The following is a 21,561-nucleotide window of genomic DNA, read 5'->3' on the forward strand; positions in this document are numbered from 1 at the left end:
GCCGTGCAGAAGCTGCGTGTGTTTGTGTTGTGAACGGTGTCACGATGACCAGGCCTACTAAAGGAAGATATGTCGTATGTGCATCAATCTTTGAAGAAGTTTGGATTATTTTCGTGGGAGAAACGGAGAGACACGGTACAGCTCTGGGATGACGTCGTGAAGTGGACTGCAGCAGCAGTAGGCGGAGCTTTAGGAATCGAATCGTTTTACTTCCGGGTAGGTAAAAGCTCACGAAATATATCATTTCATAAATTCTTTGTTTCTTAGTGGTCCAAATGCAGTATGTTTTCCACAAAAAACATCCCAAACTAAGAAAGAAGAAATATTTACTATTTTTAAAAGCATTAATGATAATATTAAAACTAATGGGTATATTATAATAGATAGAAATGAAGCAGAAAAAGGAAGAGAATGTATGGATGGAACAAGTCGACTCATTTTAAAGAAGAACCCAGTCACCAGAGAGAAGCACTGCCATTTTTGAATCCCTTCAAATGGCTGCTTGTATACACAGAAGCAGAAATAAATTATGAATAAAGTGCAGTGACTTCAATTAAACATGTTTTAACAAGATTCAGTCATTTCCCACTTTACTCTGCTAACTTCTCCAGATCCTACTTGACCAACTTCTCAAGAAAAATACAATCATAGTGTCTTATAATGATAAAAACAGTAAAAAAGAAGCTTAATTTATTATGAACAAGTGATGGGATTGATTGACCTTCAAACAGTGGTCAAATACTTCAAGTATGGCACGCATTTTGAAAATCTTTTTTTTTTTTTTTTACTTGAATGCTGTCTTAAGATTGCTCTTACTTCTGCAGTCTTGTCTGAAGGTTTACACGTGGGAATTCTTGCTCTCCTGATGTTGGAAGACATCTTTAATGCGACTTTAAGCAAAGTATTTAGAGATAATTCTGATTTTCTGGCACAATCAGGCTGTTGGCTCATCTGCTGCATAAGCTTTTCAAATGCCGTTTAAGAATACGGCCAACATGTTCCGCCTGTAAATCTGTGTCCATCAGCATGTAAAGCTTCATGATCTAATAGCCTTTCAGCCTCTTGGTCTTTCAGATCAGATCCGCTGTTTAAAACTGACATCTAGATGCGATGAGAAAGTACGAATATTTGTGGAAATACACCACTTTCTTCTAATCACTGGGGTTTGTAGCTGTGTGACTCCAGAAAATTATTCCTGTTTTGTCCATTTCTTTTGTGAGCTTCACAAAAAAATCTCTAAAATCTCTTAAATCATGAACATAAAGTTAAAGGAGTAGCCCAATGGGGATGTTTAAGACTTGACAAAGTATCTGTTTTAGATAGATGTGGCTTTTTTCCTTCAGAAACATTGACATTTTGTGTTTTTGCTGCTAAAAGGGTTTGGCTATGACAGTGGAGCAATAATGCGTCCAAAAAGGCCGAAACCCTTCACATTTGTTGGAAGACAGACATATTTACAGTCATGGTTATGTATATTTTAATTTCTCTTCACTTCTTTTAAATTATGCTTCAAGGAAAAGTTGGGTTTGATAATACGGAGCAATCCACTGTCTTATGTTCATTTTTTACTTGTGTCTCATTTACTTGTGAATTCATGTCTACAAATCTGGTCTGTAAAAAAATTCAAGAGTTCTTGGATATTTTTATCTATTTTTTTCTCAAAATAACCCTGACCTAATACATTTATATATTTATATAACTAAAACACTGAAAATAACTTGATTTTAAGTAAATGTCAATGTTTCTACTTCCACAAACAAACATCGAATGTCTTAGTTTCATTTTTTATTCAAAGATTGTTTATTTTTTTAGATCTGGCCTGCAGACAGGTTATCTAAGTACGTTCTCTCTGTCCGCATGGATGTTTTTGCATATTCATGCAGAATGTAGTTAGGCGTCGCCTTCTTAAAAATTGTAAAGGCTTTCTTGGAAAAGATAGCTTGAATGTCTAAATGCCTTTTCTGTGTTGATGCTGCTGTCATCGACAAAAATAAACTCCCTTACGCTTACCTGACACAACATATCAACATCTTTCCTTGCTAATTTTACATCTGGAGTCATGATAGTGTGATGTTTGTAACCTGTGACCTGGATAGTCTGCTGAAGGTGTGTTTCTTCAAATGTCAACCTGTTTAGCTTGTGTGAACTTGACCTTTCCAGACGTCTAAAGAGCATCTGCTCCAACTACTTAAAAACCTCTTTATCATTAATCTGTGACTTTCATCTGAAGGTTCTTCATTACACGTTATCAATCCCTGCACTCACCCAAGCAGGCGGATCCGTTGACGTTTGGCTCGTAACCTTCATCACAGACACATCCACCAACGGGCACCATCCACTCCCCTTCGGCGTTGCAGTGCATGCGGGGCGGCGTGCCTCCCTGCGCTTTACTGTGAGGGACACACGTCCCGGTCACGGGCACCAGGGCAGTTGGCTCTGCACCCGAAGGGGTAGCTGGGTACGAGGCCAAGTAGAGGCTAGTGTTCGGACAGCGCCGATAGAAGATAGACACACCCATGAGGGAAACGCACGCTCCACTGTCAACGATGGCCAAGACGAATCTGAAGCAGAGGGAGCAAGAAGAGTTTAGACCCCGAGAAATAAAATGCCAAAAAGCATAAGAAGATACTCGAGAAGACATGTTTACCCTTTGCGTGTAAGTGGGGCAAAGCTGCGGGTTTTGACGTTGATCCGGCTGTATCTGTTGGGTTGGTACTGGTGAGGCGAACTGGGCTCCACTTTGGAGAAACTCTTATCTGCTGCGATTGTGTCAACTTTTACCCAGCCTTCCCTCGTCTCTTTGTCCCCGCTTGATGGCTAAAGTAGTGATGAGACAAACAGAAAGACAGACAATTAATCATAATAAAAAAACTTTACTTTTATTGGAAAGTAACAAACAAAAACTCCAACAAAACAGACAACCATGGAGTTGAAACTTACTTAATTTTCCTTAATAATAAAAAAGAAACTAAAAAAAATAAGATAAAAGTTTTGCTGCATTTAAAATGCATTTCTTTACATTCATTTAGTGGAATGATTAGAGCTGTAATCATTCATCTTCACCACTTTAGTCTAAATCTTTATCTGATTAGAATTTTGAAAAAGCATTTCATTCCCCAGAGAGAAACACATTTATGTGTACAAATATTGCATCCTTCTCTCCGAGGCTATGACTGCTCAATGAGACTCATGAATAAAAACTCAGCCTCAGTCATTTCAAACCTTCAGGAAGTAAAATGTAATGGCCTAGATCTAAAAAGAAAAACAAAAAAAAAGCATTGATAACATATTATATTAAATGTCTTTTTACATTTGTTCCTTAAATGTAGTTTTTTAAATAATTAAGATTTAATAAAATTATAGTTGTGAAAAAATCCATATTTTATGTATTTTTGACACGTCTAGCTGCTCTTCTCTAATAAACAAGTGATTAAAATTTTGAATTATGTAAATTTTTTTTTTTTTGCTGAATAAGGATACAATTACAAGCTCATTTCAAAGAGGCACAAAGATGAATTCATAAAAGACACCTTTTTTAGGGAATTAAAACCACACCTGCAAGATTAATCATCAAGTTTTGCCAAAAAAATACATCTTTAAAAGAGCAGAAATGCAATTTTTTTGTCTTCTAATGCAAAATGATCTTTTAATTGTATAATTTAAATAAGTACACATAATAACAGCATAATTTTAGTATTTACTATACATATGGAAGGCAATTTTTGTGTGGGATACAAACAGATTTAGCAAATTACTTTTATTTTTGCATATAGTTGACAAAACAATCGTTAGCGACTAATTGTGCCTACTAATTTTATTTTATTTTTTTAACCTTTATTTATTCAGGAAATTCCTATTAAAATTAAAAATCTCTTTTTCAAAGGAACCCTGGGAGTAACGAAGGAGTCAATTATACACATATACACCAAGGGACAATAAAATTCATAAAACGATTTAAAATATTCACAAACTGTGCTTCCAGTTTTTAATTTTTTGAGCACAATCGTTCGAACATAATCTTAAACTGGCCTGTAGGAACCAGACCACTATAAATATAGAAATATGATGTTAGAGCAAACACTAGTAAAATCTTTCATCATTTATAATTATTGTTAAGCTACATTTTATAGCTCATACAAAATACCTAAGATACCAAGTCACTAAAACTTTTTTCTCTTATTTGTACTAAAATAAAATGTCATATAAAAAAGAAAAAACATTGGTTATCTATTATTAATATTCATATTAACTAAGAATCAGTTTAAAGAGACCAATATGTAAATGGAAATAAAGTTAAAAACAATGCAAATATTCTCCCAGTGTAGGATTAATAACTTCCTCTCAATAAAATGTTTCCTTAAAGTTTTAAAGACCTTTCCTCGTCATTTTAAAATCCTGTATGATGTCCAAACAGCATGTTCTGAGAAAGCAGCTTTGCTCCAGCCATCAGCCCTGCTCTGCTTCATGCAAGCTGAAGTGTAGCCGCAGGGATTCTTCCTCAGGGAAGTTTATCCGTGAAGACATTATCGCTGTGTGAACACTGAGCAAAGCCTGTTCTTTTAAACATGCACTACACAAAGGTCGAGTCACTCTGTAGCTGTGGCCTGCTGGGGGAGAGCCTTGCCTTGTTAAGCCTTCACAGCAGTTAGAAGAAACTTTCATTTTCACTACATTTATTTACAGTCCAAATTTTCCTTCAACCACTTAGTTAAACCAGAGTTTCAAACCTGGCATCCCTCACCTCTGCCACCCAGGTCCTCATCAGCTCCCTTTGGGAGTCGGCCTGCTTGTAGTACAGGGTGAGTGTTTCCCGACACGTGGGTGAAGGCGTCCTGAGGCTGGCGCAGTCTCGCACCGAGAACCGCAGAGTCACAAACACTCGTGGAGCGGAGTGGCGGTACAGGAAGGGGGTCGCCAGCCAGTTGTCCTGCTGGCGGGCGTTTTGGTTGACATTACAGACCTCGAAGGTTCGAATGAGCTTCCCCCGGTCGTCCAGGACGCTGACCTCGTCCCACTGAAACACATAGACTACTTTGATAATGCTTTAACTAAAGATATACTCAAATGCAGATGTTTCTAAGAGTAGAAAAAATACATTTTCGTGTCGCTGAAATGCTTTTATGTTTAATTTGTTAAATTGCATTTAATTATAAATGTAAAGGTGAAATCTGGGCGTTTTGGTGGAATAATTGCATTGAAAGGTACCTGGATTGGAGCATTATTAAGGCTTTTGTTTTACTGTAATCATTTAAGTAGGTCATTTCTGTGCACCTGCACAATCGTCCTTTCTAATGAAAAATCCTGATTACAAAATCCTTAATTAAACCTCTGAAAGCCTTTCTCTCCATGGATGCAGCATCGCATTTTGCAGCAGAAACCAGAAGAACGGATGACTCATTGCTGAAAGTTTCCCTCTTCATGATGGATTCTTGAATCATTTTATTTCTTGAGGTCTTCTGCCTCGGCTGCAGCAGTCAGGTACATGCATTTTGCTTGTGGTGCTGAACGCACACATGGATGACATTTACCAAGCACAAGACGCTGTACTAAAGCACAACAGCGCTGTGGGCAACAACTCCAGCTAACATTTTATGATGCTAGCATCCAGAATCATCATATGGTTGTTTTGGTACACAAGGAAGAGACAAAGGTTCTGGTAAAGCTTTCAAGATGTATAGTTTTTTTTTATTTTAAAAAAAAAAAAATCTTGTTGTTCCATTCTAAATTAAACCCCTAAATTTAATTTTAAACAAAATTTAAAGTAGCTCATAACATAAAAAGTTGAATTAAAGAAGATAGTGGCATTATTGGGTCAAACTGTTAGAGATCCACTCCAATAAAATTCTGCTTCTGCTGTTTTTAACATGTTTTTATGACAATATTTTGACGATATTTAAAAATTCAAATCATTACAAATCAGGAGCAGACGAAACACTGCCACTGACAAAAGCTTGTAGCTGTGAAGCTACAATCGGATTCATCCACTCGTAGATAAATAGATCCATGTTTTCCTCATCCGAGCTGGTATCTGGTTCAAAACCGTACAGCTGGATAGTTGCAATTTTGCTCGCCATTTTCGTTGTAATGTTAAGTTAGTTTTGTAATAGACTGTAAGCTAGCAGGAGAGAGTGTAAACAGATGGATGATGGGAAATTGAGGTGCGCCAACAGTCCTGCCCACACCTCAGAGGTGCATTTTTAATGATCCACTTTTAGTTTTAAAAAAGTATACTTTGAAGTATAATTAAAGTAACTTTTTCAAGTATAGTATTAGTTTACTCAAGTTTACTCTAAGTTTATGAAAGTATATTTTGAAGTATATCCAATGTAGCTTTCAAGGTTTGCTTTTAGTTTATAAGTACTGATTAGTGAGTTAACATACATTTTTAATATACTGGAAATATCAAATATAAAAAATGTATGACAAATATATTCAGACTTGTAGGATAATTCTAAATATAATCCAAGTATAATTAACATTAACTTATGAACTTGTAAAGTTTATTTCTAACAAGTAACTTCAAAGTAAACTAAAAGTATTCTATCTCAATTTTAGTTTTAAAAAAGTAGTTATTTTTGATAAGGGTTGGGTTCAAATGGTATAATTATAAAACAAAACTCTTTTACCAAAAGCTAATGAGTCTTTAAAATAGCATCAACAGATTTCCGGTATCAACGTTTTCTGTAGTGATGTTTGTCTTGTTTTGCCCTTTAACCAGTTAGCATATGTGCAAATCTTCCCTTAATATAGGAGTCTTGGTTTCTGCAGCTGCAGTAAATTGAACAGAATTGGTTGCATCCTGAGAGACGGCGAGGACTCCAGGATGCGGTTTTAAAAGGCATGAGTCACACACGAAGACAGCTGAGCATTCTGGACTGAAATGAAGACACACACAGGAGCTGAAATGTCAAATGAGGAAAAAAAAATCTGAATGTGGGCGCAGGTTTTAGTTTCACCAATTATGCAGTACGGTCCTTACAGAGATAAAAGGCTCTGCTTTAAGCCTTGACTGACAAGCAAGCCCTTTACCGTTGTAATACAGAGGAATTATGTATTAGGTTTCATCATGTTTATTCTTCGTTCAACAATAGAAAGGGGACAAAGGGTCCCAGCACTGTCTGTGTGCATTAAGTGTGTGGGGCTGCATGTTTCAATGCTTTTTCTCTGCGTGATTGATGTGAAAAAGTTTGGAGAAAAAAGTGTTTTTAGCTGCAGAAAGAGACTAGAATATTAAATCAGAAAACTGACAGGAAGGTTTTGAGTCTCTGTCAGCCGGCAGTTTTTTTTTCCACCAGCACAAATCTTTGGTGAAGATTTTTTGGAGCTTTATTCAGAACCAACTTAGAAAATCAAAATGCTGTTTGAGTAAATGTTGCATTAATTGCTATATTTCTTGTACGATTTACAACAAAATAGAAGGTAGTACGACTTTTATTTATGTCCACAAATGTGACTTCCACAATGGATCCACAAGGGCGGCATTTTTTGGCATGTCCCTAAAATTTCCCTGACCTTAAACGTCGTGCGCGCCCTCTTTCACCCCTCCTGCTGCATCCCTAATCTCCCTTGTCTTCCAAAAGGGGAATAAAAAAAAAAAAAATTGGGACAAATTCGGGAGGAGGGGTGGATGAATCGTTGAAAGGAAAAAAAAAACTGGAGACGACTCCTCTTTGTGATTTAATTTAAACTGAAAAGCCGGACAGCCGCGCAGGCTCTTCAGTGACAGAGGGCAGGGAGGGGCAGGGCCTCTGACACGGCAAACCAAGACGCATCCTGCAGAAGCAAGTAGAAGCCACGCACTCACAGCCGGAGACTTATGTACTTAAACGAAGCCAACAAACTGAGAATATTCAGCCAAAACATCACCAACAGCTAAGATTAAACAGACAGGAGAAGTTGGAGGAAGATGAGGAGTATAAAGATATAACCCTTATATTGTGTTTAGGTCATTTTCAAGTGTGAACATGGGTCAGTTTTGACCTGAATGTAATATAAAGGTTAAAAGAAAATCCTAAAGAAGCAGCTGGACAGAATTACATTCACAGACGTTAATGCAAAGGAAAAAGACAGAGTTAAAAAAAAAAAAAAGGTGCACGCATCATCCCACTTTCTCTCCCCCCTCATGGTCTGTCTTTCTACTTCTCTCAGCTCGGTGCTCCGGGTCAAATAACCATATCTCCATCTCGGAACAACTTGTCATCCAGGGACCACGGAAGAAAAAAAAAATGCAAATGCTTGTTCATGCAGACAGTTATTCCCTCACACACACACGGAAACACACACACAGACGTGGACGGCCTTCTATTAGCAGCTTTCATCACGGTTCACAGGTTCCTAACACATACGAGGCCCTTTTTAATCAAACATCGAACGCAATTACAGCCCGATGCTTGAAGCCAAGCCGGGGCGAGGATGGCAGAAGGTGATGGGGAAGAGAAGGTAGAAGGTTAAGTGACTGTGGAAGCTCAACACACATCAGTTGAGAACATCTTTACTTTATTCTAGGGGCCGACAATCATTGCTATTGAGCGCAGAGGATGCCGTGCTAACATCAGTCGTTTTTTTTTTTTTTAACATCCGATTTTCAAACAACGTTCGCACGATCTGACAGCCGTGTTCTGACCTAGAAGACTGTTCTGCCGTTTCTCAAATGCAGCTTGACGGATGTTCTCAACAGTGAAGACGTCTACGACAATGTATGTGTGTAATTATGAGCCATATTAGAAGTGAGGCACAATCAATTACAGATGAATGAATGTTGCTGACCCAGAAGCTGACCCTCGCACAGTCACGCTAGTGCCCACACCGGGTCCAGCAGTAACCGCCATCCATCCACACACACACACACAAAGAGACCTGTGCTCTTTTTACAGTTTGATGCAAATCTGCTAACCCTATATTTCCCATAAGAGGATAAATAAAAAAGAGGTTAAGTTGGGAGATTTAAGGTTCAGTCTAAACAAAATTACTCCAAAATTTTACATAAGAGAAAATCCATTAAAAAAACAATGAAGTAAAGTCCTGGTTAATGGCTTACACTGCAAAAACTAAATCTTATGAAAGTCAAAAGACTCAAAAAAAAGTTTTATTTTCCATCTAGCAAGAAAAATAATCTTATCAACAAAGTTTTTAATAGCAAAATTAACATTTGAGAAAACATTTTAGTGATAAGAGTTGTTGGTAAAACCATTTTTCTTATTTTCAGACTTTTTGGCTTATTTAAAGAAAATCTGGGTGAGAGTTTTCCACTTATGTGTACTCATTTTGTCAGGGTTGTGAACTTTTGTTTGGGTTTTAATCAGTTGTGATGAATTTTTGTCATGTTCTGTTTTAAATTGTCCCTCAGTCACACCAGTTTCAGGTTCATGATCCACAGCGGTCTTCACGTCTGTCGGTCTATTTACGTGTCTGTTTTTCAGTTGACTGGTCACCTGCTCTGTCACTTTTTTCCTCCATAGTTTTTGTCATGTTGTAATTTATTCAGTGTTTTATGTTTCCTCGCCTGGTTTCCTGCATTACTGGTTCTCCGCCAGTTTGTGAAACTTTTTTTTGCTGGTTTGTTGTGTTTTTTACTGACAAACTCTCATTCAATTTTTAACCGAAATAAGAATAACTATTGTAAAAAAGCTAAAGCTTTCAATAGCTGAGGTTCCCTTAAGTATGAATATGCTCAGATTGGATTTATGCTAATAAGTGTGCTTAATGGAAATGCAATAATTTAAAAAAAATTGCATTTATTGAAATAAAGTTTCTTATATTTTAAAAAGACAGTTTTAAGACAAAGTAAGAACATTTTCTTGCAGTTATTTTTATATTTGAGTGTTGGTTTGATATAATCACATCAAATCAAAATGCACTCTTTATGTTCTGGGGACGGATGATCTCGCTGATCTTCCTATGCTGCAAAAACATAACGCAAAAACCCACGAGATAAGCACAGAACTGGGTCTGTTGTGCCTTAAGCATGACTGTGCTGACTCGGTGTGAAAACTAAAGCCTTTCGTATCATTTGTTGCGTCATCCTCCTTGTGTATGCGTGTGATCAGAACAATGTGTGTTTTTCCCAATGTTTGTTTCAATCTTTTTAATCTATTAAAGGCTTCAGATTATTTATGTTTGTTTGCAGAAATGGTGCCTGAAAAGCTCATCTGCGGCTCCAGCAACAGACTCTGAGTTTGTTTTGGTTTTTCTGTTATGGTGGAAAAAGCCTTTCATAACAGCAATTGGAAAATTAGTGTCATATTGGTCACCTCTGAAAGCTGTGCAGTATGACACCTCTCCTTTTGAAAGAAGCACAAAATGTGCGCCTGCCAGGCGATGCAACAAAGATTTGCTGTGTGCATCGCACACACAGAAAAACAACAAGCAACGTTTAGTATTAAATAACAACAAATGTCTCAAACACATTTTTTGGGGGCATTTTTTTCACAGCCTCTCAGTATGAGTTGCAGCTCCTCCTATTTTTGCAGCTCAAATCATCTCCTACTATAGTCACATACTTATTTAGGGTGTCTCAAACCTCAACTTGTTCTCAATGTGGTTTTTATAAATAAAAAAGTCCAAACATTTGAGAGCATGTTGAACTAGATTGTAACTAACAGGGGTTAAAAAAACTGGACTGATGTTTCAGGCTGTTGTATAACACTGACATTGATGAGAGTAACAGATCAATCGTTGCCAACACGCATAAGGCAAGTTTGATTAGAGCTCTGATTCCAACAGGAATCTGTTTATCCATTACCAGTTCAGAGTAAATATAATAAAAAAAACTGCTTATTTGTTTATTTTCTTTCTAAATGTTGTCATCTTGCTTCAATTTCAATTTAACAAATAGCTGTTACTGTTACAGAGCTTTTAAATTTATCCCAAAGTGAGACATAAATCAATCCTTAATGAGAGTTGTATTCAAAAAAAGCATAATTCCTGAATTGGTATCTAATTTTATACCTCAAAGATCCAGATAAAGATGAATATCAAAAAATCAAAAGAGAAGCAGCAATATGTGTTGGGTATGTTTAAGATAAATACATATAAATTACCTGTATATTTGTTGGACACACTTTTATTTTATCCACAAAGAAAAAAAAACAATAAAAAAGACCCAAAATGTCAGGTTTTAATGTTTGATTTTGTTATTTCAAAGAGATTTTGTTGTTGTTGCTTAAAATATGAAGTTCCGTTAAGATAAAAAAGGACTTACTCTATTAAGATAAACATTTCCGTCAAGAAAAAAAATGAGTTTATCTAATAAAAGGCATTTTCATTTATCGTCTTAACTGCCAAACAAAGAATAAATATATAGATTGTATCCATTTAAGTAAAATAATTGGACTGTATTGTATCACCACAGAAATTAGTTGAATCTTTTGATGCGTGGATCACGTATCGAGATGCGTATCAGGTCATGTCAGAGAGAAAGACACATATCCCTTCGCTTAAATCCCCAAATGTATTTTACAAAGTGATTATATTTCAACCCCTAAAACACATACATCTGATTGACTGAATCTGAATTCTTCCCCTACTCCTACGGCTCCTCCCTATCCCTCCAATTGTAGGGGGATTTGAAGTGGTAGGGTTGTATGAAATACTTCCTCTAAGGGCTAACCCTCGCCGTGGAGGGATGCAGAGTCCGAACCGCAGAGGAAAAGTACTTTTCTTCACCTGTGTGCTCTGAAGCACAGACGCTTCCAATTTAATGCCTTGTTGTTTCAGCATGACGGTTTTAAAGCTATGAAACTGATGTTATGTATTTCCGAGCACTTGCAGCGGACCAGCAACTATTGATCCTCAAGTGTCAATCGAATTTGAAGACACTATTTTTCCATAAGTCTCTGCTTGGAGGGCTAAATGTAGCGGTAAGGGAAGAATTCGGATTTGGCCTTTATGACCGGCTTTTATTTTAATTATTTCAGTCCGTCCTTACCCCTGTGTCTGGATAGGTGGTCCAGCCCAGCTCTGAGGTATTCTCTGTTGTGTCCAGCAGCATCACTGAGAGGAAAAAAGAGACAGAGACAAGGCATGAAACAGGTTATTCAGAGTCAGATTTTGTTGATTGAAAGTTTCCCTAAAAAACACAGGAAGATTCTTTTCTGAGGAGAATCTGATGCTTGAACATTGATCGCAATTTCAGATGAGGTTCCTTTTGTTTTTCTTGAACCTAAATTGAAATTGCGGTGCCTTTCAAAGCTAATCTTCTAGTTCTGAAGCTTCCGTCCGCTTTGTTTTTCATTTATCTGCTTGATGCTTCTCTTCATGTGGCTCAGAGGGAACCCTCTTCATTTTGCTGGGGTGATATGCTCCTCTCCTCCTAAAAGTTTTAACACATATTTGCTCTTTTCCTCTGATCTGCAGTGAAAGCGGGGGAATGTCACATCGCTTTTATGTTGGAGTGTGTTTTTCCGTAATTTGCTTTTGGGTTTAAGTGCTTTAAAGAGCGCACGGGTGTAGGAATCGCACACACACATATGAAGTCACTTCACTGCAGAGTGCTGCGTGCTGCTGACACATGGCAGCTTCCCACACAGAACTGAAGCCCTTGAATTTTCCATTAGTATTCCAAAACTGTGGTGACTGCTGTTCCTTCAGTCTGGCACAGCCTGCACCACGGGCTGAACGCAAGCCAAAGTTTGTCATGCTCACAGAGGCGGGAAACACTTCACGTCTAGATGCCCACACAGATGGAGTTAGTGGAGAAAAACGTACTCAGAACCTCAAGATTTGTGGATCCATTCGCACAGGTGGGACACTAAAACCTTCCCCTCGTGACAAAAAAATAGTTCTATTCTCATGCTTTCATTTTTATTTTAATGTCAGCTGGTTGCCTGTGCGAGACAACCCTCTTAAAGCTGCTCAAAGAGCAACAGAATAATAACATCTTCATAATCGGCGCGCGCGGTTTGAAGAGGGGATTTGAAGTGATATCAGGCCCATCCAGAGCAGCCCTGATTTGCAGAGAAAGGACACATTTACATCCATTTCTCTCCCGGTCTGAAACAAAAGACATACTTGGAATTCTGCTCCCTGCTGATCAAACACGATTTATTTTGTGGCTTGCGACACAAATCACCCCCCCCCCCCCACTTCCCTGTTCTCCAATAGTTGATATGTTTTTAGGATTACGCTCACAGATGGAGACTTTGCAAATCTGTCCTCCAAGCCTTCGTTCCCAGTCTGTCTGTCTGACAGACAGAAGTCACATATTTTCCATGTTAGTCCTCCGGGATTTGAGCGAATCAGATCTGTATCAGGAGATAGGGACTCTGACTTCAGAACAAACAGTTTTCTGTTCGGGAAAAAGCGAAACTGCAAAAGGTTATGAGGGTGAAATCAGACTAAACCCACCAGAGCAGTATCCTATTAGCGAAACACTTTTTCTGTTTGATTTAAGAAAGCAACACAAGCTGTGTGCAGTGGCGTGAAAGGGATTTCTGCAGTGGTTTGGGAGCTCTGAATACTCATTAGCATGTTGTTCATTGCACGAGCCACAAGCTCTTACATATCATCCACTGTGACCTTATTCCGTGTCATCCTATTTATATCAGATCAAATGGTGTACCCAAATGCAGCAAGTGTGCCAGTCTTTATTTGTTTAAGTGAAATATAAAGAAAAATATGTTTGACAGTGATCTTTCTTTCTTTTTTTTTATTTTTTGGTTCATCCAAATAGAAGGAATAATCGAAAACTTTCATGCTTTTCTCATTGTGTGACACAAGCAGGCTGAATAATTCACTGCGACATCTTAAGATAAGCACTGAGAACTGCCCACCCTTCAAGGATCAGCTCAAGCTGGGGAAACCTAACGCTCGGGCACCAAGCAACCATGAACAAAAGAAAGGGACATTTACTGGCAGGTCAGCCTGGTATTAAAAGCCCCTTTATTTAACTCTCAGAGAGCCCCTACCTTTGCGATGCACGGAGAGCGCCCGCAGCATCTCTGCTGGCTGAGGGGCCGAAAACACTCAAAGTTTGTCCCTGACAGTTTGAAAAAGTGCTGAGTCTGCAATCTGAACTTGAGTGCTGAGTTAATGGATGGCGACCTCTCCTTTCTTTCTCCACTCTGGCTCACACTCTGCCTGGTACTTTTTTTTCCGCCGTCTGGTCCCCTGTCCCTCTCATCTGCTGCTTCTTCCCATCTGTGTATTATTCATCTGAGGAGTGACAGCAGAGTTTGGCATCCCTCTACGTCAGTAAAAGAAAAAAAAAAGCAAGATATGCTCTGATCTATTATTGATAAAATAGATGGAGATCTGATGGAATGTGGGGCTGGGTACCACTACTAAATTGATTTCAATTCAAACATAATTTTCAATAAAAATTGAATTAATTGTCAAAATTATTTTCTGAAATCAAAACTGTTTTGTTTGAATAAACAGTTTTTCTATAGTTAGTGCCTTAAACTCATCAAATGTGGAACTTTCAAAAATAAAAGTGTGGATCTTTACTTTAAAAAATAACAGAAAAGTTATTTTTTGGCTGAAATTGATTTTCATTCAAATTAATTTATAGATTTTCAAAGAAATATTAGGATTTGATTCATTACTTTTTAAAAATATGTTTTTACTGGAATTACTGGAAAATAAATCCTCATGGTGTTGGATATGAATCAGTTTTCATCCCTGCTGCAGGTGAAAAAGCTCTGTCCTTTTCACCTGCAGGAGCTCGTCACACTTCTCTGTGCTACAAGTTAAGTAACTCCATCTTCTGCTCTCTCTCCATTATTATTTGCTATTTCTGTGTGGCTGCGTTCTCCCACGCTCCAGCACTAAGCCGTTGTTCGTGTTGCAGCTCTTGACACCAAGTACCTGACAGAACACCTTTCAGAGGTCCCCCTTTCAAGCTCTAGGAAACAGTTTTTGGTTGTTAATATTGACAATGACACAAGAAGTGGGAATGTGAACCACGCCTTGACACCACGGGAAACAAAACTGAACCACACAACGTCTAACGCTATGTTCACACTACCCTCAGCAATGCATGTTCAAGCAACCACAGAATTTTCATTCTGCGTTCGAAACTCTTGCTTTTATCACTGTTTTCAGGCTCTACATATAAAACAAACTCGTGTTTAAAGTTGCACCAGGTTGAACTTTGACCAATAAGGGACTCTGATTTGGTAGAGGCCCTTTTAATTCACGGAAGTGCCAACCGTTTGAAAATGGATCACGGAAAAGAAATTCAAAATTGCAGTTTGTTCCTCACTGGAATTAGATGACCACAAGGCCAAATCCAAAATCCTCCCCTACCCCTACGGCCTCTTTCTACCTCTGCATTTAGCCCTCCAAGTGGGGAGTTATGGTAAAATAGTTGCTATGTTCCTCATAAAAAACATTGGACAACACTACAGCTTAAAATGCCCCTACGATTGAAGGGGTAGAGAGAAGCTGTAGGGTTAGGGGAGGAATTCTGACTTGGCACAAAAAAAAGTCTGGAACAGATTTTGCATGATTCGACATTTTGCACCATCCTCTTCCAACTGTGGTGGACATGTGTAAACAGTAGACATGTGGTGAACAGTAGACAAAAATTAAGGAAGTAGAAGCCCCTCCCTGCTTGCCCAGTGTGAACACCATATTCTAAATGCGCGTTCTTGAACGTTATGTGTCTGGTGTCAGCAGAGCTTTAGAAAAAAATTCCCATAGTTGCCGCAAGCATTTTTACACCGAGGCCAGATTGTTGCGTCTTTTGCCCAATCTTTCAACCCGTCCCCACCCTTTTTCTGCCTCAGACGCTCCCACCCCGCAGACTGTCATCCAAGGACAAGGCCAACAGAACAAACAACCACAGAAGGAGCGATGCGCCAAGACAGGAGGGGAAGAGACGGGGATTAACATGACACCAGAAGTAAGCATGCATGTGGTGACGGGAGTCATCAAAGCAGTTAAGCTGAATGAAAGTGCAGATGCAACAAGCAGAGTTTTAGACCACGTGAGATGACAGGGTGGCGTCTGGATTGAGTCTCTGAGCAAGCAGCAACAGGTACAGGTAAGGAGAGATTCCACACAAATCTGATCAGCCCCAGAGAACACAGGATTCTCACTGATATCTCAGATGAAGCAGTTTCAAAGAGTCTTTGCTTTTGAAAAGAACTTTGAAGAGAGGCTTTATTTTAGGGATGAGGTTTAAATCAAAGGGCTTATTTTCACGTCTATGGTTAGCAGAATGCACCCAGGTGGCGTGAAGATTTCTTTGCAGGTTCAGTCCTCCACAGACTCACAAAGCAAATCTGGAAAAAGTGACACTCGTAAAATCAAACATGTGAGCAGTACTTGGGTTAACACATTTAAAGCCTCTAGTTTGTGTCAAGTCGATGAGGTTTAATCAGTAAAGATGTGACAAAATGCTGATTTCTTGACAAAGATCTCAGCAGTGTAATCCTTGTATTGGACTATAAGGTCAAAGGTTAAGACAGAGGACTCCTAACCTGACATTGCTTCTTACCAGATTAACCTTCTGTGTCAAAAAGCTACAGTGAGGGAAGAATTTACTGGTCTGTTAATTGTCCAGATCTGAATTTTAAAAAATGTCAGAGGCCTGCAAAAAAATGTTCATTTTCTCTGGAGAGCTACTTATTGCAGAATTGACTGAATGATCAGATTCAGATAAAAAAAAAAAAAAACAGACTGCCAAAGGTGGAATTTAGCTTAATAAGTTTCACTAAAGTTTTGTTGTTTCTTTTTTGAGCACTTCCAGGTTCACTAATGATTATAACCAAGTTAAAAAAAAATAAAAACCTTTAACACAAATCACCATTGCTGAAACTGTTGGACGTGATTAGGTGAGAATGTATTTGTTGCTCAAATGAACGTCATATCTATTGCTGAGCTTCAGGTTGTTGCCGGGCAGGTTTTGTTGCCTGTTTTCCACTTCTGTCCTTCACTCGGCACCAAGTCTGGAAATCTCTAGTTTCGTATTTTCTTTGTAAACAGACTGTATCTGATTCAGTTCTCTGAAAGGAGCTTTTTTTTTTTTTTTTGGCTTTCAGATGATTTAATAAGCAGTCAAGGTAATCTTTTACTCTTCACTCTGATCACAGGATTGGACTGTTAAGCCCAACTGTAAATGAAAAATATATTAAAAAAATAAATAGAGTAGTCATCGTTTGAATGATCTCAGTTTTGATTGGTGGACCTTTTGCTTATTTCAAGGAATTTATTCAATATAAACAAAGGAGGAAAAAGACAATTAAAAAATAAATAATTTACTAATTATTTTTAAGATATCAGTTCATATATTGATGAGTAAATAATAAATATGTGCAATTCTTGATTAATTATTCCTAATCATAAATTGACATAATTGCACTTTTCCATATACAGTACAAACATAGTGAATTAGTGTCAAGGAAATAGATCATAAAAAGTAAAATAAAGACCCACTCTGATGGCTATATTGTTTTCAGTGTTTCAGTGTTTTCAACAGTTTTCTCATGACGAATACAAAAATATATAAAAAGAAAATTAAGATTAAAATTATATTTCTGAAATGCTGTTTGAAAAGCTTGTAGGTGTAACGTAGAAGCTACAATCACCACTCCCTGCTTCGCTCTATTTTGATGCATCCACTTGTAGACGATTAGATTCACGTAGGTCTTCATTGTCTGAGGCTGTCAAAACTTTTAGCTCCAATATTACTTTTTGTTTAATGTTTGGCTGGGGTTGCAAAGGGCTGTAAGCTAGCAGGAAAGCGTGCACAGATAGTTGATGGGAAGTGGGGGCGGTCTTCCTCTACAACTCAAATGGGGAATTTCTAATGAATTCCTGCCGCTCTGCAGAAACTATTTCCTAGAAAATGACACAATTTTTAAAATGTGGCTAAAAAAATCCCATAATCATAATTAGTGGGACTTTAAAGACATTTTCACTGATTGACTAAAATTCTAGTTAGCTGATGAAGGAGTTATTTCTGTTAGAATCACCTCTTTAAATTAGTCTGAGGACAAAAACATTTAGTAGTTTCAGTGACATTTCTCAGCAGAGAAGCTGTCAGGACTCAGACTTTCGTTGTGCTGGTACACGCACAATGCCAAGCAACAGCTTTAATTATGAAATCCAAAACCCAAAGCTACATTCCACAGAGTTGATGCCACAGGTACAGCTTTCAGATAAAAATCTGGCTTCAACTCTGAGCCTTTCTGCACGGCTGACACTTTCTGCTGCAGCATCAACTGACTCAGACAGAGAGCGCCGGCTGCATGACAGCCTCCAGCTTTCTTCCTGCAAATGGCAGAAGTGTGATTCACCCTTTAAGAAATATGACCTGATGCTGTTACAGTCTTCAGAAAGTCTTCTTGTTGTTAAAATTATAAAAAAAATAAACCCTGCTTATTGATAGGTGTTAAGGCGATGGAGATGTCATCCTCTGCTTCCCATCAGCGCAGGATTTCTTCAACTCCATCCACATCTATTGAGGAGGAGGAGGAGGAGGAGGAGGAAGCTCTCTTATGGGCTGCTAAAGGGATCCACTTATGTTATTGTCTCCAGCTGTGAAAAACAAGCTTTTTTTTTTATTGTGCTTTGACTAATTTACCGTGTCCCAGAAGAGCAGCTTATTACACCAAGAGTAGAAAGGGTAATCTATCTAATTAATACCCAGTTAAAGCTGGAACGGAGTGATGACAGAAAGGACAATCCATATGACCTTAAAGTGAGAAACATAAACAAATCTCTAAGTTTGTTCTGCATGCTGGGTCACGGGGCAACAGCTTTTTATCGAAGCACATGCTGGTTTTGAGGGGTAAAATTACAGTTCAAATAAAGATTTTGTGTTAAAAAATGACATTTTCTTTTGGTGAAAGAAAATAAATTTCAGATTTGATGATTATTTTGGCTTTTGCAACAAAAAAGGCATCTCAGTAAATTAAAATATTCTCAATAGGGGCAGAATTCTGATATTTTTACTTAAGTTAAGTGAAAATTATCAAAGTTTAATGAATATTTCAACTGTAATTATTTAATAATATTTGAGTTTTGCTAATTGTATTACATAATTTAATAACATGGCATCTGGATGATGTTTAAACTTTTGGAAATTGTCCTTTATACGTCAAATCATAGCAAAAGTTTCATTTAAGTTTAAGTTTTAAAGATTAACTTTTTTGTTAATTAAATAATTGCTTAATAATTTATATGTTAGTATTGTTGGTTTAATTCAGTTCTGAGCAATATTTAAAGCAGCCTTCAATCCATTTTTAATGTGTGGAAACTTTCCAATTATTTTTCTTCTGTTATAAACCAGTTTTTCCTCTTGGATGTTGACGTCCGTGTGAATGTTTTTCAGGCATTAAAGGTTTGGTAGCATCTTCTTACTTCTGGTAAGAGATATTCTGGCATGTGCTTCCGTAATTACTCTAATTGACATTTGTAAAAATGTGCCTATAAAATGACAAATACTTGAATTTGAGCCAAATCAGAAACTTGTTAGTCAAAAACATGCAGAGTTCACATTAAGTTTAACTGCAAATCCAATTTGGTGTCAGGAGAGCAATTTTGACCCATTTTAGTGCATGTTTGTGGACGAGCCTCACATCTAAAGCTGATTTGCTGTTTTTCAACTCCTTTACATATTTTTGAATCCTAGCTTTTAGGTGGATTTTTCAATTTTTTTAAATAAAATTTTAAAAAATGGCAAAAAAGCTGAAATATAATATCACGTCAAAAGTCAAAGCCTATCTATTTCTTCACAGTGCTTCTCCAATATGTTTATGGTATAACATATAATCCAAAAGTGTGTTTGTCATCAAGCTACAATGTAAAATGAGTTTGACAATATGTTCCCTTTTAAACACAGGAACTTATCCAATGATGGAACTCATAGTGTAAGTTTCAATCACATCTTTTTTTAAAGACAAACTCCAATAAAAAATTGTGTTTGGGGGTTTTAAACATGTTCTTGTAGCCTTTTCCGTATAATAGAGTACATGTATCAAGAAATTTAAGATTAAATCTGCATTTTTCTTTATTCAAATCGTTTCGGATCAGGAGCAGACAAAAAAATGTTAGAAATAGCCTGCTGTTGTTATGTACAAAATACATGTGCAGACATATTTGTCTTCTTTGTCTGAACTGGCATTTAGTTCAAAACTGTTCGGCAGAATAGCTTCAATAATGTGTAAATAAAGGGATGATGGGAAATGAGTGCAGGCTACCGTACACACCAGCAATTTTACTAACAAAATAACACCAAGTTGTTTTGTTTCTTTTTGTTTTTTTCAAAAAAATCAGAAGGAGTAACCTTTTAATTTCCTCTATCGACTCAATGTTCATTTATGTGTTGGTTCCATGAGCATCCCAGCATCTCCATTCATCCACAGCAGGAAGAAGCTGGAAGGGAATCAGGTTTGGCCTCCCACACAGGCCTCCCCTTTCTTGTGTTGTGTTGAGCTAATGCGAAGACACAAACTCCCACACACATGCAACAAATTAGAGGCCAGCCCAGCGTCTTCACACCATCAGCGTGTCAGCGCTCCACAAGAGCGGCATGTAAACGTTGCAAATGAAATGTCACTCAGGCACTTTCTTGCTTGAAAGCCGCAAAGAAAAGCCAAAAAAGGCATTTATGTAACGAGGAATATGGATAATCACGGGTAGACGTGCAGACAGAGCTGCAACCTGTCGGTCCAGACGTCACCAACTTTGATCTAACCTCAGGATGATGCCAAATCAACCAATGTGATGTAACTATATGTAGATTTGTGTGGATTTGTAAGGACGTCCACAATATTAGGTTAATGCTGTATTAAGAAGAGTTCGATTTCAATTATGCCCGGAGATTCAGTCGGCCAGTAATGCTGCGCGGCCTCTCTCCGTCATTCTGTCTCATCTAAGTCCAGGCCATCTGTTCCAAACCCAGCTCAAATCTGTGGCGTGAGACTGACATATACGTTTAGCCTGTGAGTCGCGGGCGTTCACGGGCATCACAGGAACAGGTGCAGATCCGTCCAGTCACATCCTTTGAAAAATAATTGCAAAGCCCGACTTCTCGCTCCGTCGCTGGCTTTTGTGGAAAAAAAGTTAGCTCATAGTGCTCTCTGAAACCCTCATTACTGCACACATGCACTCATGCATGCTCAAAACCCATGCGGACGCAGTTGGAGTCATGGAATCAGGGCAGTGTGCACTGACTCCACTCGCTTAAGTATCCGTCATTTCCAGAAACTCCTGCTCTTTTTAATGTTCTATTCAGAGGACGGCGAGGAGAAGGAAAAACCTCTAAAAGGGGGCAGTGATTGAGGAGGGGGCAGGGGTCTCCGCCTGTCACATCTGTGAGATCATGAGTGACACCAGAGGGAGGGGGGGAAGGGGTCACCATGCCTAAAGGCAGTGATGAATGGCTTATGCAACTTATTATTTCTCAGCTCTCTGAATTATTTCCATTTTCTTTTGTTGGGGGAGCTTTGGAGTACCCCGTCTCCAGATGGTCCCTCCACACCAGAACAGTCGGACGAAAAGTCTGCGGCTCCACAGACGGGCAGAACTTGGACACACAAAGGGGTCGGCGGCAGGGCTGGTACTTGCAGGTGGAGGCAGCAATAGTTTTACATGCTGTCAAAGTCTTGTGAA

The 21,561-nt window shown here is 38.2% G+C and overlaps 1 protein-coding gene and 1 long non-coding RNA gene across 4 annotated transcripts in view; one reads left to right on the plus strand and one right to left on the minus strand.

Moving 5' to 3' along the window:
• ephb6 (eph receptor B6) overlaps nt 1-21,561 on the minus strand; it is a 44,574-nt gene that overhangs the window by 22,106 nt on the left and 907 nt on the right. Inside the window, exons 2-5 of one of the 2 annotated variants that reach the window (XM_024267749.2) lie at nt 11,927-11,991; nt 4,742-5,014; nt 2,648-2,817; nt 2,266-2,561 (exon numbers count right to left, since the gene is read on the minus strand). In XM_024267749.2, the coding sequence (XP_024123517.1) occupies nt 2,266-2,561; nt 2,648-2,817; nt 4,742-5,014; nt 11,927-11,991 (804 nt within the window). The remainder of the gene's footprint in view (nt 1-2,265; nt 2,562-2,647; nt 2,818-4,741; nt 5,015-11,926; nt 11,992-21,561) is intronic. The other variant, XM_036216077.1, reaches the window with a different exon arrangement.
• The window catches only part of LOC112143741, a 27,687-nt gene continuing 6,126 nt past the window's right edge, over nt 1-21,561 (plus strand). Inside the window, exons 1-2 of one of the 2 annotated variants that reach the window (XR_002918794.2) lie at nt 1-216; nt 15,729-15,844. This is a non-coding gene — a long non-coding RNA (uncharacterized LOC112143741). The other variant, XR_004949398.1, reaches the window with a different exon arrangement.

Source organism: Oryzias melastigma, linkage group LG16 (genome assembly GCF_002922805.2).
Source record: "Oryzias melastigma strain HK-1 linkage group LG16, ASM292280v2, whole genome shotgun sequence".
Classification (NCBI taxonomy): domain Eukaryota; kingdom Metazoa; phylum Chordata; class Actinopteri; order Beloniformes; family Adrianichthyidae; genus Oryzias; species Oryzias melastigma.